The following is a 16,816-nucleotide window of genomic DNA, read 5'->3' as shown; positions in this document are numbered from 1 at the left end:
GTTTATAGTGTTCCTTGGCTAATAATTCTCTTGAAACATTGAACCACTTGAGACTTATATTCCATCGTCGTTTCAAAGGCCTGGCCACTTTTGGGGCTTTTTGTCTTCCTTCTTCCCCCCTTTTTTGCCTTAGCTGTCACGGTGGCATATATTAGGTCGTCCAAATTCCTTATGTGATGGTGGTAGAGAGTTCCTCTTCCATGCTTGTGTAACCATGACTTCAGCGGACATTTTATACATACCTATCATGTAAGATAAGGTGCTGGGTACGTGGATATCAAGATAAACCAGACTTAGCTCTTTCAAAAATATTACAGGCAGCTGATTTATGTGTGGTATTCATCTCTTTGTATGATAAGAGAAAGTAAATCTGGTGTTTGCTAGCTTTCCCCACAATGCATAATGAGATGTAATGAGTTTTCGCTAAATAAACTCAATACTTTGGAAATAAGTTTTTTAAGAAAAGAAAAATTATTGCTACCTATGTGGACTGTATTCAGTTTTCTACATGGATATGGTTATGGCAAAACGCAGTGACTTGGAATTATTTTCAGATTTTGGTTGTACCATTCTGTTTCTTTGTCTGCTTATGTGTGAATATACCTGTCAGAAAGCGTGATCACAGGGTCCCTCGGTGATTCAGTTCGGTTATTTGAATAGAGAGCTTCTAAGTTTCTCTTGCTATGACCTATCCGTCTTTCACATCTTGGTAGTATTGTAGTAATCCTGCACTGAGGACCTTATGCCTTAGTAACCTAAAGATATTATATAGAACATGATTTCGGTTGCTTTTGAACTTTGGGGTTTCCTTACCAATGTTTCTGTACTAAAACCCTTGCATATTTCTCATGAATTGGGAAAAAAAACTAAACCTTGGTGTGTTGGCTTTCTTTACCAGATTTCCATGCTCTCATTTTTGTATTTTGTAGGAAAATATAAAATTAGGGCAAAGTATTTGCCAAAAATCCAGAATTATAGATTTTATGTTTTATATAAACGCATGAATAATTCATCAGCTTATTGATGGATACAAGCAAAATAGAATCAGACATTCTTAAGCAGTGATTGTATAATCATTTTAGCTTATTGTCTCTAATTTTAGCAGAATGTATGAGTACTCATGCGTCTGGTTTTCGTTAGGACTCACAAGAAGCAGTGAGCAACTTGCTTATACCGTAGTAGGCCTGCTCTTGTTAGCTCTTTGTGCATCGCTTTACCTACCAATGTCTGCAAACCAGAAGTATGCTGACTTCGAGAGGCGAGATCTGCATAATTTACTGGAGAAATTGGCCACAAGAAAGTTAGGCACAGTCAGTCCTTCCCTTAATAAAGCGATCTGTAGCAAGCTGCCTCTCTATCACGAGTTCAGTAGAACAGTAGATTTTTGTCTTCATTTTGGACCATGTATTTTTATGTTGATCATCAGTTCATTTTAATTTTAAACCTTTCTTTGTTCTTCTATCATTACACCTGAATCTCTATATATTTAATAGGGGTAATATTTCTGGAATACCTGGTGATACATCTTTGGTCAGTAAGTTGGTTTTTCTCACTTGACCTTTTCTTCTGTCATGGTTCCAGGTAAGAATTTCTCCTCTTTGAAGGGGAAATTCCTTTGAGACTTAAAGGAGAAATGAAAGGAATGTGGGCAGAAGAGTTAGGGCAGGCCAAGTCTTAACACTCCCTTCCCTCACCCCTTCCACCTCCTCAGGGAACTGAAGTTCTGGGTTTGGGGGAAGAGTAGGGGGAGGTAGAGCCAAAAGCAAAGGCAGCTTATGCCCCATTGCCCTTCTGGAACTCAGGAAAGAAACTGCCTTACAAGGGTGCTTCGTTACAATGGAAGCAGTGACAGCAGAGCAAAACGTGGCATGAGTGGTTGGGGGAAAGAAGATTCCTGAGCCTGCTTCAGCTTCTGAGTGGCTTCTAAGGCATCCCAAAGTTACCAGGCACCCTGCGGAACCTGTCGGTGGCTGCTGTGTTGAGGGGCAGGCTGATACTAACACTAGAGTTCGTGACCAGGTGGTGGGTGTACATGCGATTGCGGAGTCTTGTCTTCAGCTCCAATTAAAGCCGAGAAGGGCCCAAGCAACCAGGCCAGACCCCTGGGCTTTAAGCCAAGATTGCATACCTGAGTCCACAGCCCCCATGGGATCCATCAGCAGCATCACGCCCGTGTCCGGGGCCCAGGCCTATAAGGACCCTTGTCTTGGAGACCAGAGACAAGGGCCTGTGTGTGTCTGTCTGAGAGCTCTTTCCTTACTGCAGTGAAGTTATATTATAGTAAACCTCCCCGCCCCGCACCCACACACACGCCTGCCATCTTGGTAGAAGCAGGGAGAAAATCTGAGCGGAAAAACTGAGACTTACCTGAAAGAGACTATAAACCAGAAAGGACTGAGCTACTCATAGAATGCAAGTGAAAGTCAAGCCCAGAGTTTGAAAAGCAAGGTTAAGTCGGATATAGAAAATTTAAAAGCTACATTTTCTTTACACATCTTAGATTTAGTTTTTGAGGATATATTTCCACTGTTTAAATTTACATTTTGTTCTCTTTGTTCACATGGAACACATTTTAAGTGCAGTGATTGCTTGATTGAGGTTGTGGATGCCTGCATTTGGCGTGCCTAATTAATGCTATTTTGCCTCAATTACTTGATCACTAGAAATGGAATTTTCATTTTCTCATTATCTACTCATTGTTATAAAATAAGGGCAAAATGGAATAAAGTTATAACACAATTGCACAATAACTACAGCACAGAAATAATGGTTAATATTACTAAACTGAAATGCTCTCTGGCAGGCATCATTACCGTGCACTCTTTGAAATAACTGTTCGTTTGCTGACATACCACTGTCTGAGTTGGGTGGTTTGACAGCGTCTGTGTATAATGTCTGAAAGTGTGGGTTATGTAAAAATCAAGTGTATCTTGAATTTTGTATGATCTATAAATACTTTCTGAAAGTTCACCTGTCTCTCTGTTGAAAAGAGTTGCTATTTGTTCTGCCAGAGGGGTTAGTGAAAATTGTTCTTTGGACGCCTCATTTTTCATCTTGATAACTACATTTCATTTTTTGAACATTTTATTAATTACCCAATCTATAATATTAACATAGGGTAGTACACTTATATTAGTCTGCAACTATGAGGTGAATTATTTTTAAACGATGTCTTTTAAATCGTCTTTATTGAGGTATAATTTACATATGAGAATATGCCTTATATACAATAAGATGTACCGTTTTAAGTGTACAGTTCTGTGTGAACTGGTTTCTTCAGTTCCTCATGGGTACATGCTTTGACATTATCAGCCCGTGTCCCTTCAGGTTGCTATCAATCCACTAACAGTTATACTGGGCCATATTAGAAGCACTTACAAAGGCCCTCTGGGTGTATGGGTGTGTTTGCATTATCAACTAAATGGTCCTAGACTTTTATGGGTTTGTTTTGTTTTTTGGGGGGGTTTGTTTTTGTTTTTGTTTTTTTAAGGAGGGCGCAGCTCATCGTGCCCCATGTGGGGATCCAACTGGCAACCTTAGTGTCATTAGCACCACGCTCTAACTGAGCTACCTGGCCACCCGACTTTTATGTTTTTTATTCTTAAATTTGTGGCACTCAAAGTCAGCCATCCAGCTGTCTCCATGTCTCACAACCTTACTGGATAAGTTTAGTCTTAATGTTCAAATAAAAATAGTTCAAGTAAAGTCTGTGGGAATTCCAGTGGCTTCCTTAAGAATGTGGCCAACGTTTTCAAGAGGGTGTCTCCCTTTGATTTTGTCTTCCCATCAAACTCATGTTCTCACATCTCCCCTCCAGAGGCTCTTCCCTTCTTTCTGTTCCACATCAGCCCAGGCTTTACCCCTTTTCCTTCATTTCCCCAAAGCGCCACCGCTAATACAAAATAACTGCATGTTTGTAGCGTGTTTGCTCTCAGGATTTGGCGACTGTGTCACTTATGCAGCACGGTAAGTAAGCATCAAGTATTAGCCAGTTTTCAGGTCTGTAAGTATTTCCGTCACTGAGAATGTCACACTGCACAAATGTTAGATATTAGTAGTTATGTGACATCTCTGTTTTCATATTACATTTTGCCAGGCTAGAGGAAATCTTACTAGTTTTGTCATAGAATGGAATAGAGGTGGCGGTGAAGGAGAACAGTCAAGGTGAAGGAGAATGCCTTGTTGTAGGCCAGCCAGAGGAGCCAAGTAACAAAAGAGGTGTCTAATCGAAACAGAAGAATTCCTTCTGAACTTCAAAGCTGATTCAAATTCCCGCCTACTACTAAAGGACTTCTGGAGAGGACTAGATGAAGTTTTGAAGGATTTTATGTTTCTTTCATTATCTTCATTTATTGAAACTTTAGTCTATAGAAAGGAGGAAACATATCTATCTTAATGTGTTTCCTAGTGATACACTGTTCTTAAAAAAATTAAATGTGTATATTCGTTTTCTGTGTTTGTTTGTTTGTTTTTAATTCCTTGTGTACCAAGGAGTGTCTTTTTTCCTCTTTAAAATCTTGATAGGAAAACATGTTTCTCTGTTAGGCTGTCATGGAATTAGTAAATGATGTCCAAAAAGAAGGATGCCCCGGGCCAGCAGAATGTGTTTTGAATTGGTGGTGCAGTACCGTAATCTTCCTCTCTCTCAGCAAACTTTTGGGCCAGTCATACATTTATTTCTTCCCTACATGCTTGCAGTCCAGTGGTAGAATCAGACCTTTATCAAGTGGGCATATAAATATGTGAAGCTGTCTTTTTGTTGTTGTTGAAGGTGTCATTTTAGTAAAAGCTATGAAGAAGAGGTATTTGCTAAGAGAGCCTATGGGGCTTCAGACCTAGTTATGGGGCGATGGGAAGGCTCCCTGAGAAGTTAAGATTGAGCCAAATCCTCGGGGGTAATGTAGGGTTGAGTGGGACAAGGGAGGGCAAAGCTTTCAAGAGCAAAGAGAACAGGCCGTGTGGCAGGAAAAGTCATGGTGAGGATGGCTGGGGCTCAGCAAGCAAGGGAGCCGCAGGGAGTGGACGCTGGACAGCATCCCAGTGGTCCCTGGACAGTCCTTGCTGGACACGTAAAGGGACTTTGATGGACTCTTCAGGGCAGTGGAGTTTGGGGAGAGTTTTAAGGGAAAGGGGAGGCAGTGAAATCTGATTTCTTTTTCCAAACAAACAACCTGGTTTCTGAGTGGTGGCCATATTAGAGGGGCTAGGAGGTCAGGCAGCAGTACTCCAGGTGAGAAGGTCAGGGGCTTGAACTGGGATGGCAGTGTTTGGGTAGAAAAGAACAGTGGACCAATTTGAAAATGATGTAGGAGGCAAAAATCAACAACACTTGGTGATAGATTGGCTAGGCTTGGGGGTGCAGACGTTCATGAGATATGGGGACAGGTTCAGAGGGGGAAGATGAGGCAATGGTTAGGCATTCTATCTAAATATTTTATACTCTTTCACTAATATTTTACATCTCAGTAAAGATTTCTGGTGGGCAGATTTAGCCCAGAGCAGTGGATAGAAGGGATTTGATGCTCTAATGGAAATAAATGAGAAAATAGAGTTTGTTGCGGAGGAATTTTATTACTGATTTTGCTTGGAGGCAGTTGTTTTACACATGAGTCTGTCTTTGTAAGATCCCACTTCCCACGTCTTCCCTTTTTGGCTTCATGCTCTCTCATGTTCTTGATAATGTATTAATATTTTCATAAGACTTTCCTCTTTTTAGAGGCTGAGCATGAAGTAAATTCATTATGAGTTTTCCTTGTAATGCTTTTTAAAATGTCAGTTTTCTTCAAGTGCTCTTAGCATGTAAATTATGAACAACAGTTTAGAGTCGAAACCAATATTTCCTGTGACAATATCCTGATAATGTGAACCTTTGCAGCAGTTTTGCCAGCTATTGGTGTAGTCTGTTTGACTCTGCTAAAGTATTTTTTGCCAGATTTACTTTTTTTGACAAAGAAGTGATATGTTTTTAATGTATCTTTTGGTATATTTCACTATATATTTCACTATATAATATTTTAAACAAAAGTTATTATAAAAGTAATTGTTTTTATGATAATGAGATGAGTGTAGACATTTTAGTGCTGTGATTAATAGCTTTAATAATTTTTGAAGAATTAATCTTGTAATCGTGTCATTTTCAACTAAAATTTCTTTTCGCAATATATTAGTCTTTTCAAAAACTTTACCTGATCACCTCAACAAGTGGTCAGTCTCTCTTTCAAGGGGGAGAGTGTTTACAGTAGAATACCACAAAACAGTTAAAATGAATAAACTAGAGCCAGGTTTCTCAACGTCAGCACTGTGACATTTGGGGCCGGGTCATTCTTTGCCACGGGGACCGTCCTGTGCACTGTAGGATGTTCAGCAGTATCCCTGGCCTTTCCTCGCTGGATGCCAGTAGCCTCCCCTCCCCACACCACCCCATGCGACACCTGCAAGTGTCTGCAGACATTGCCAGATGTCCCCAGGGGTGGGGGGATGGGTGAGCACAGTGATCCCCAGCTGAGTACCACTGAACTAGATTTATGTTTAATATCAGATACACAATGTCCTGCTTTGTTTTCAATGTACAGCAGTACAATTGCTTATGAGTTGTCATTTGTAGTAATAAAGAGGTGCATGGGGATGGTACGTACCATCTTCAGAGAAGCTACCTCTAGGGAGAGAAGGAATGGGGATATATTTATGACAGGAAGGTAGATATATTTATGACATTTTTTACATTTCAAAATAAGAGAGCAGACGCAAATAAACCAACATATTGTCAACTTAAATCTGAAAAAGGTGTACCTTTTTTCCTGTATATTTACATGATCAATCTGTTTTGAACTCCGGTGGCGTATCGTATAACATTTGTTGTGCTTTTTAACTTTGGTCATATATTTCAACTTATTGTCATGCATTATTACACACCAAGGTGTAGGCATCTGTGTACATGAGATACTTCATTTTCTCATGGCAAACCTAGGATGTCTCATAAAACCTCACACGAAGCGGGGCCCAGTGCACAGTTTTTAGCTGACTGACTGAAATGTTCTCCTTTGCCAGAGGTGGTTTCCTTCCTGATTTTGTCTGAACTACTTAAATTTAATAGTGAATCTAACTTTTAGTATTGGCAAACTATGGTAGTTTACAATGATAAACAATGCAAGTCAAGTAAAGATCTCTAAGGGGTTTCTTGGAAAACAATCTAGTTTTTATCATTGCACATCCTGGACAATATTTTGTATTTCTCAGGTACATGGCAAACACATTAGCTCCATTGTATCCACCTGCCATGGAATGTATCCTGTGCTTGAATTTACTCCCATCTTGTAATTTTCCTCATTATGTGAAAACAACTTAAATAATTTGTCTAAGTTATTCTAGGTTTCTGTGAAAAAAGTCAGAATAAAGGTATAGATGGAAATATTGAAATATTTGCACATACATTTGGGTGTATAAATATTATAACAGACATTATTAGAAAACTATTTGAAAATTGTTGTTGGTGCTAACATGTACTTTTGAGAAAAACAAAGAGAATAATGATGCTTCTCCAGTGGGGTGTGTTTCAGAATACATCCTTTCCAACAATAAAACTTACATATATATAGCCATATTACTTAACTTCTTAGCTGTATGATTTTGGGGCACATTGTGGGCATTGTGTGAAAGCACTGAGACATTTGGGATATTTGCATACAAAATGTGGATTGAAATATTTTAAAATACTGTAGTTGTTAAGTTGTATTCCCTGCTGTTTGGATGAAGAAAGAAAGAATTTCTCCCAAGGAAGGGTCTCCTCAGAGAGTAATTAGGGAATGAATTGTAGAGTATAACCTTTGGAATGGTTTAATCCATGAATAGTAGAATGAAATAAAATCAACAGTTGTCTTTTTTCTGTTCTGTTTTATAATGCCTGTTGGATATTTAAAATTACAGAGCAAAACATTTGAAACAGTGACTCCTGCTACTTCCTTATACAGTGTATGATCAGTTTAGAGAATTCAATGTTCCAGAGCATAATTAAATCAAGTTATGTAACTGCATTTTAAAATAACTTAGTAAATTTTATTATTGTTAATACCAACTAGTTGCTTTGCCAACATCTTAAGAAGGGACTATTGATTCTGGGAAGAAACCAAAGACTCGGGAGCTTTCGACAGTCAGTGGCAGGAGTGAGTTTTGGTTACAAGTCTCTGTGTCCAGTATGGTTGTTCAGTGGTTGAGGCATGATTTTCCTGGGGTGGAGATCTTGAGAGTGCTGGAAGAACTATTACAGGCCCTCCAGATATTGTTCTGTTTGTTACTACTCATAAAATGTATTATTTATTCTCTTTCTCATTTTTTTTCAGCTGGGGAAATGTATTCTGAGAAATGCTAACTGCTTTGACATAGTTTGTTCACTCATGGAGATCACAGTACAATTCAGGAAGCTCTCTTTGCATTCCTAAGTAGTATAATTCCAATTGTGAGGCAAAATTAAGGGTGAGGTATAGAATTACCATTAATGGTTTACTTATATATTTTATCACATCTTTAGCTTGTTGTTTAAAATGTCACCTTTTAACTAGCTCATTGTTTAAGCAAAATAAGACACTGAAACTGCTAGCAAATTAAGCTTATCATGATAACTACAGCTGGTGACATTCTGTTGTAGATGTTGTGGGGCAATGGCATGCTTTTGTAAATAAATTGATTTTAAAACAGTTCTTCAGAGTTATTTTCCATATATTTTCCTTCTTTTTCTATGCCTATATTGTTTGTAGCATCTCAAGGTAGTGGTAGTACAAGTAATAAAACTTGGTGTATCACCTCCTACCGCACCATTAAATACCCATGAAGATCATTTAAAAACAAAAACTTATAAAAGTTCTGTAAATTAAGAAACTAATCATCCAAGATCTTTGGCAAAGTCCAGGGAGAGATGGGTTGAAAAATACAGCCTTGAACATCATGCTCGTGGTTCTACTTTCTAAACTAACATAGGACCAAGTATCCAAAGGTAGGAAAAGACTTGGGCCCATGCCCACAGGGGCTGGAAGTAGGCAGGTACCTCCCTTTGGGAACTCATCTGGACCCTGCTGGCTCTGGAGTTCTCGATCCCCCTCTGGCCCACATCAGCACCTGTATTGCCAGATCTTTTCAGAGACTAAATGCCCAAATACAGTATGGCAAGAAGTAAAGAAGGATTGAAAAGTGGTATGCTGCATCCCAGGACTCACAGACCGCCATGGCAAGGTGTGGTGAGCGTAGAGTAGTGGGAGCAGGGTGCGCCAGAAGATTGGGCTCAGCAAACGGCTTATTCAGAGAATCCTGCCAAGGTCGTCCAGCCTCAGACCAGCCAACCCAATGAGGAGAACGTTTACTAGGAATCCAGGTTTTGAAATGGGGCTCGGGGCCATCGATCTGCCTTTGACATTCAGGTGGCTGAAAAACCCAACCATCCTTTCTGCTGCCAGACGCCAGGGCTGGTGGATCTTTTCCTGTGCTAGTAAGGATGAGTTAAAAGGATGGGGGCAGGGCAGGGACAACCTTATGTAAAAAGCATGGGAAGATAAAGAAAACACTGCTGTGAAGATTTAGAAGCAACACATAGCTTTAAAAATTATTTTTGTGTAACAGATGAAATTAAAGAAAGCCAGGAGGATACGACCTCTATAGATAGAACAAGCGGAAACAAGGCAAAAATTGCAGAAGTCTGCTAAGATAAGGAAAGAAGATAAACCTAAAATGGCGGAAGTAAAAGAACGAAATTAATACAGCAGCTTTGATGAACTCACTCATGAAATATTCATTCATTAAATATTGATTGAACACCTACTATGTGCCTGCTTTTCTAGGCATTCACAATGCAGTAGTGAACAAAACATGTAAAGCAGTTATGAAAGATCACCTAAAAGTTATAAGGTTTCTAGTAGAAAATGTTAGAAAAATAGTTGTAGAAACATTAAAGGTTTCTAGAAGAAAACTTTCCTAAGTTCATTGATTTCCAGTTAATACTAGTTCAAAACACACACACACACACACTTCTAGATATATTCTGATAATTACAAATTTTTATTCCAAGGAAAAGGAAAAGTCCTAACATCGTCTAGGCAGGAAAAAAAAGTCATCTACATTGGAATAAAAACCGAATTGGTCTCGGATTTCTTTTCTACAGCATGAAATCTCAGAAGACCATCAGAACTTTGCTAGCCCATCTGGAGCCTTATGTGGATTAGAAAATGGCAGTCCTTCTTTGGAGTTCCTTCCTTTTCTTCTTGAAAAAGTATCCCAGTATGTGGATTTTGTTATATAACAAGACACTCTTGTGTGCTGGAAAGTTGCTTACTAAACATAACATACCTGCAATGTCATGATGGGAATGGCACTTTCCAGTGCACTCAACCTTACAGTAACCCTGAAGATGGTGGAGAACGTAAGGTGGCCTTCCCGAGAATTCTGTGCCTGCCAAGCTGCCATTCATGTGTGAGGACTTTGGAAAATAGGGTCCTTCCTCGGAAAGCCATTCAAAGATGCACACTAGCTGAGCAAAACTTTAACGCAAATCAAGAATTCAAATATGTGTAAACCACAGTAGGAAAGGACTGGTGGTAAATAGTGAAGCCAATTAAATATGTAAAGAAATATGGACCAAATATGCTCATAAGTATATAATTGCAAATTAATTATAACAGCCAAAACATATTCTCAATAATAAATTTATGTAACAAAATGGTATAATAAGAATCAAGGTCTATAACCCCAGATTAATTTAAAACAATTTAAGGTCACAATGATTTAAACTGGTTCTGGCATAAGAATCAATAATATAGACTAGACTAGAAACCTGAAAGAAAATCTAGAGTATATATGTAAGGATGCTAAGATACAGTAAAGAACTAAAAAACAGGGTATTGGGAAAATTGGTTCAATATTTAGAAACTATTTTAAATTGAAATTCCCTTGCCCTATCACATATTCAGATAAAATTAAAAATGAATCAAGACTTAAGTTAAATCAGGGGTGGCCGGATGGCTCAATTGATTAGAGCGTGAGCTCTGAACAACAGGGTTGCCAGTTCGGTTCCCACGTGGGCCGGTGAGCTGCGCCCTCCATGACTAGATTGAAGACAAAGAGCCACCGCTGTGCTGCCGGAGGGGTGGCCGAATGGCTCAGTTGGTTGGAGTGTGAGCTTTCAACAAGAAGGTTGCCGGTTCAATTCCCGCATGGGATGGTGGGCTGCGTCCCCTGCAACTAGATAGAAAAACGGCGACTAGACTTGGAGCCGAGCTGTGCCCTCCACAACTAGATTGAAGGACATTGACTTGACTTGGAGCTGATGGGTCCTGGAAAAACACACCGTTCTCCAATATTCTCCAGTAAAAAAAAGTTAAATCATTAAAATATCAAGGTGGCTAAGTAAAGACTTTGAGCACAAAAGTAGTGGACATGATAACAAAGGCATGCATCAATAAATTTGACTACATAATTATAAGTCATATTCGACAACAATAGTAACAAAGCCACCCTAAATAATTGAATGACCACAACAATCTGGGGAAAATAATTATAACAAAATTTGGCAACAAGTTCACATTTATGAATCAGTAAGAAACTTATTAACCTTAGTAGAGCTTATTTCACTTACCAATTGATAGAAAACTTCTGATCTCATTGACATCTAAAGGTGTTTTTTTAAATAATTGTATTTACTGTTGACTATACTTGTAGAGTGGGTTCTCATATACTGCTGAAGGGAACTGTGAAATAATGTATTTTGGGATATCGGTTTGATAGTATTAGGAGCCTTTATACCCTTTGACCAGTTATATCACTTACAGAATTTACTTTACAGAAATAAAGATGCAGATATTGAATTACGTTCATTGATAGACTGGTTAAATAACCATCCATTATAAATGGTGGTTTTAAAAATTATTTAGTAACAGGTCAAAATGTTCCTTACACAATATCAAGTGAAATAAAAGCAATGTGCAGCTCAGTATATCATATTACAATTCCAATTTGAAAACAATTTCCTGGAAGAAAATATACCAAAATGTTAACAAGGGTTATATAAATAGTTTTTTATTTCTTCTTTCTATTCCTTTTATACTCATATTCTTTTTATACCTTTTATATTTTATTCTCTATGAAGAGTCTGAGTATTTTCATAAGCAGTTTGAATAAAAGTGAAATGTTAAATTCTTTCCAGTATCTTCTGCCCTTAATTACATGTGTTTTCCACCAAACATGGAATTGATTTTATGTAGAAAACTTCCATCTATTTAGCTTCAGTTTTTAGGTAAATATGTAAACCATACTGAGTGAGTGAGTATGTGTGCATGCGTGTGTGTTTGGAGGAGAAAGGATTTCCATGGTATTGGTGAAAGGATAAATAAAATAATAAACATTTCATTTTATTTCACCCCCTTTTAGGCAACTGTTTTATACAGTAACTTCTGTTTATGAGATGCCAGGAGGGAAAATAAACTAATGAATTTCTTTCTTCAAGATGCTGTAAATGTACTAATTAGTAAATTAAAATTTGTAGTCGGATCAGTGGACAGTTTTGAACCAAGCAGGACCTTTTATAAAATCAGACAAAGTTTTAACACTTAGGATGCAATTAAAAATATATATGTGAGACTCTGAGTTTAGAGTGCAATATAGAATGAAATACTGCCTGTAACAACTCTCAGCCGAGATGTGAGCAGTCGTATTCTCAACATATCATGCTGCCCCTTTCTTTGTGCTGTGAGCAGAGTTTCCTGATAGGGTTTGTTTGCCTTATGCCATAGGTAGGTTGCTAGATAGAGCCATTTGAAAAGGAGCAGGGTCAGAAAACAGTATCAGTGTATGGAGAGAGAGGAGCATGCCTAGAAGAGTTACCTGGTACTACCGTGTTTCTCTGAAAATAAGACCTAGCTGGACAATCAGCTCTAATGCATCTTTTGGAGCAAAAATTAATGTAAGATCCAGTCTTATAGTAAAATAAGACCGGATCTTAAATGTAATATAATGTAATGTAATGTAATATAATAATGTAGTATAACCAAAAGATGCATTAATTTTTGCTCCAAAAGATGCAGTAGAGCTGATTGGCGAGGTCTTATTTTTGGGGAAACACGGTATGTGTACTAATATCCTAGCTGATCATCCCCCGCATCACTGTGACTTTGCAGTTATTCCTTCTCAATAATGAAACAGTTAAAATATCAGAAAGAACCTGGAAGGCTGAGTTTCTTTAAGTCAGAAGGTCCCTTAATATACAAATACGTTGTATCCCAAAAGCTGTCTGTACTCTACAATTCTGTTCCTCCATTAAAAATTAAAAAATGTAATATACCCTTAAGAATCTCCTCAGTAGCCTGTAGCACTTTCAGATCATTTTCCCCCTATAACACAAATGTGAAAGACGGTGTAATATTTTCTTTTTTCAACGGGCAAATGAGAAACAGAAAGGGTTTGATTTACAGACATCATTATGACTCAGGATTTATCATTCAGCATAATGATTAAAATGGTCCCTTTTTTCTTCTTTTTTCCCCTACTTTCATGATTCCCCTTGCTTTTGTAAGGAACTTGGGAGGAAAGCACGTATTTTTAATGTTAATGATTTGTACCCTGTTGGTTATTGCCTGGTGTTGTGTCCATTTTTAAAGTCTGTTTTGATTCAGGGACAATGTTTTATTAAAAGACTTGATCCTACAGATTTGAAAGTGTACTCAGAGTAAAACAGAGCAGGCCTGAGTCATTCAGAAGACCTTTCTATATGACATTTTGGCTTTGAAGAATATATTACCCAAAGCTTTTTTATTCCTTTTATAGACCCGAATTAGACATGAGTTATTTCGCCTAGTGGTGCTTAGTTCTTAGCATTTCCATTTCCTTTCCAGCCTTTATTTTCTTCTCTTCCAACCAAAAAAAAATCTGCGGTATTTCAGTTTAAAGTAGGGTTCTGCTCACAAACTAGTCCAGGAGAGCTAAATAAGAGCGGGAGGCGGTGGGGATGGGTATTTGGTGGCAAATGTTTATCCTGCTCTGGGTTTGAAGTGACTATCCGTGGGGAAGAGCTGGTGAACAACTAGATATGTTTGTTAGGAAAAGGTAAGTGCAAGGAGAAGTCTTGGAAGAGGCATTGTGTTACATTGATGCTCTGTTGTCATTCATCCTTGTGCTTTTGTGTAGCCTCAAGCCGTTGACAATGTTTTGGTTCATCTGAGTTCTATCACCATCTCTGCTCTTTGCCCTTCACCTGCTCTCCCTTCTCCTTTTCCTTCCCTGACAGTGTCTCAGGGTGGTAAGAAAGAGAATTTTGGAACCAAGAAATGAGGGACTGGGGAGGAGGTGGATCTGTTTTTTACTCTTTGGGTTCTTGCTATTCTGTCCCAGAATATACCCCCAAACAATTGAGATTCCCAGTTTGAAAAACATGGGAGAATGACTTTCCCTCTGCCTTTTTTCCTTTGCAGGAAACACATGAAATTGTGGCAATCAAGAAATTCAAGGACAGTGAAGGTATATGTATATTTTTTCTGTATATACATATATGTAGTTTTTGTGAATAGAATGTGGAAGAGATAGTATCTAGCTGATTAGACTATTCCTGAAATTATAAAGTCTCAATTTCAGAAGGTGAATATAGCTTATTTATTATCATGCTTTGTTTTGAAGCTATTAGTTCCTTTGTGAATCGTTTAAAATCTCATTAGAAAATTCATCTTGTATTTTAAGGTACAGTCAGCATTGGAAATCTTGCTTCATATGCTGAATAGAAGGCTTGCTATTTATACTGTTTCTAAATATTATTAAAACGAGAAAACTAATTTGAAGTACTTGTGTGGGTTCACACAAGTAGCGAGGGCTGTGTGAAAGGCTTCGCTATTGAGTACTGTGATCTCTGGTTCCTGGTCAGTTAGAAATACAGGGATAAGTGGTATGCAGACCATATCCTGCGAGTGATTTTATATTTAGAATAAGTCTTTGAGGGGATAAAAGCTTTTCAAGGAGAAATACTGTACTTGGGGGCCTTGGTCACATGTCCAGACCATTTCAAATGGAGTATGAAAATTACCCTATGCTGGACAAGAAAGTTTAAAATAAAGCATTTTTTTTAAAGTACTATACAAAACAAGGTTAATGTACCCCCCCAAAATAAAGCCTTTCTGTAGTTCATAAGGTTTTAAATCTGGATTATCGGCCGTCTGAAGATGGCCAAGTAGAAAAACGGACCATGAAGACACACGTGGCCTTTAAGAAGGTCGAGGTATGGGGTGGCCAGGTGGCTCAGTTGGTTAGAATGTGAGCTCTGAACAACAGGGTTGCTGGTTCGATTCCCACATGGGCCGGTGAGCTGCACCCTCCACAACTAGACTGAAGACAATGAGCTGCCACTGAGCTGCCAGAGGGGCGGCCGGATAGCTCAGTTGGTTAGAGCACGAGCTCTCAACAACAGGGTTGCCGGTTCAATTCCGAATGTGGGATGGTGGGCTGTGCGCCCTGCAACTATGATTGAAAATGGCAACTGGACTTGGAGCTGAGCTGCGCCCTCCACAACTAGATTGAAGGACAGCGACTTGGAGCTGATGGACCCTGGAGAAACACACTGTTCCCCAATAGTCCCCAATAAAATTTAAAGAAGGAAAAAAGGTTGAGGCATTTTTCCCTTTTTTTCCCCTTTTCCCAGAGACCCACAGTAGAAATATGTTTTACATCCTAACCCAGTATCTGTATACATAATGTCCTATGTATAACTGAAGCAAAAGTGTCACAAAATTATTTTACTAATGTGAGGTTCTCCATTTTCTGTTCTTTCCTGCTCATATAAATTCATATAAATGCCTATTGTGGCATCAAATACATTGATTTCTCAACTAATGAATTACAACCTGCCATTTGGAAAATAGTGCTCCCAGGGAAAGAGGCACCAGTGTAACATCCACCTTCATATCTAATTAAGAGTAGTATGACAGTAGCAGCCGTAGTACCTTCATCAGCACGCCCTGACTAAGACACCAGCCTCTGTCTTTGTGATCAGTTTCATTACCTTTACCTTAGAGACTTAGCAAACGTTAAATACCCACAAGGACTCACTAACATCCAGTCCTGGGACATGGAGTCAGTAGTATTTGATGTAACCTGACTGATGTGCTGGCTATTTGGAGCACACGCACATCAGCCAGGAACTTTAGCAGCCATTGTCTCGGCAGCCTTAAAGAGAAGGAAATAAAAAATGACTTTGACTTGTTCTAAAAAAAAAAGAAAGGAAGATAGAAAGAAAGAAAGAAGAAACTGCTTCAAATGATGAACCTATAGTCTAACAGGAAGCAATGCGCCCAGGCCCACCCACTGTGAAACCACTGGAAACGAGTTCTTTGAGCAGTGGCTTTGGGCTAACCACAGGTAGCCAAGAGACCAATGGTGATCTACTAAAAAGAGTGATTGCGACAGTAGATCAAAGCATAACCTTCACATGCGTGTAAAGATTTCTGACTATGCATTCATCTTGTAAAGCACATTGTCAAGCATCAGTTACCACCAAAAATAATTGTCATCAAATTTTTGCAAAGCAGTACAATGTAGGACATGGAATGCCATTGCTTTTTTACAAATCTAAGTACCATATTCTTTACAGTCTATCCTGCATACCAATTCTTATCTTCAATTAAATGACATATTTGTACCTGTGTTACACTTTCAGAGTGGCAATCAATAGTGTATCTGTTGAAATTCATTGAATACTGAATGAGGTGCTGTAAGAGACATGAAGGTAAATCAGGTGTGGATACTTTCAAGAAGCTTATAACCTGCTAGTAGAATTAAAACCTGTAAATAAATAGCAGTAAAA

General features: G+C 38.5%; 1 protein-coding gene across 2 annotated transcripts in view; it reads left to right on the top strand.

The window, feature by feature from the left end:
- CDKL5 (cyclin dependent kinase like 5) overlaps positions 1-16,816 on the top strand; it is a 157,428-nt gene that overhangs the window by 82,143 nt on the left and 58,469 nt on the right. For both annotated transcript variants that reach the window (XM_033119851.1, XM_033119841.1), the window contains exon 4: positions 14,442-14,487. In XM_033119851.1, the coding sequence (XP_032975742.1) occupies positions 14,442-14,487 (46 nt within the window). The remainder of the gene's footprint in view (positions 1-14,441; positions 14,488-16,816) is intronic.

Source organism: Rhinolophus ferrumequinum, chromosome X (assembly GCF_004115265.2).
Source record: "Rhinolophus ferrumequinum isolate MPI-CBG mRhiFer1 chromosome X, mRhiFer1_v1.p, whole genome shotgun sequence".
NCBI lineage: Eukaryota > Metazoa > Chordata > Mammalia > Chiroptera > Rhinolophidae > Rhinolophus > Rhinolophus ferrumequinum.
Note: the sequence above shows the minus strand (reverse complement) of the source record. Positions and strands in the feature narration are given on the sequence as shown.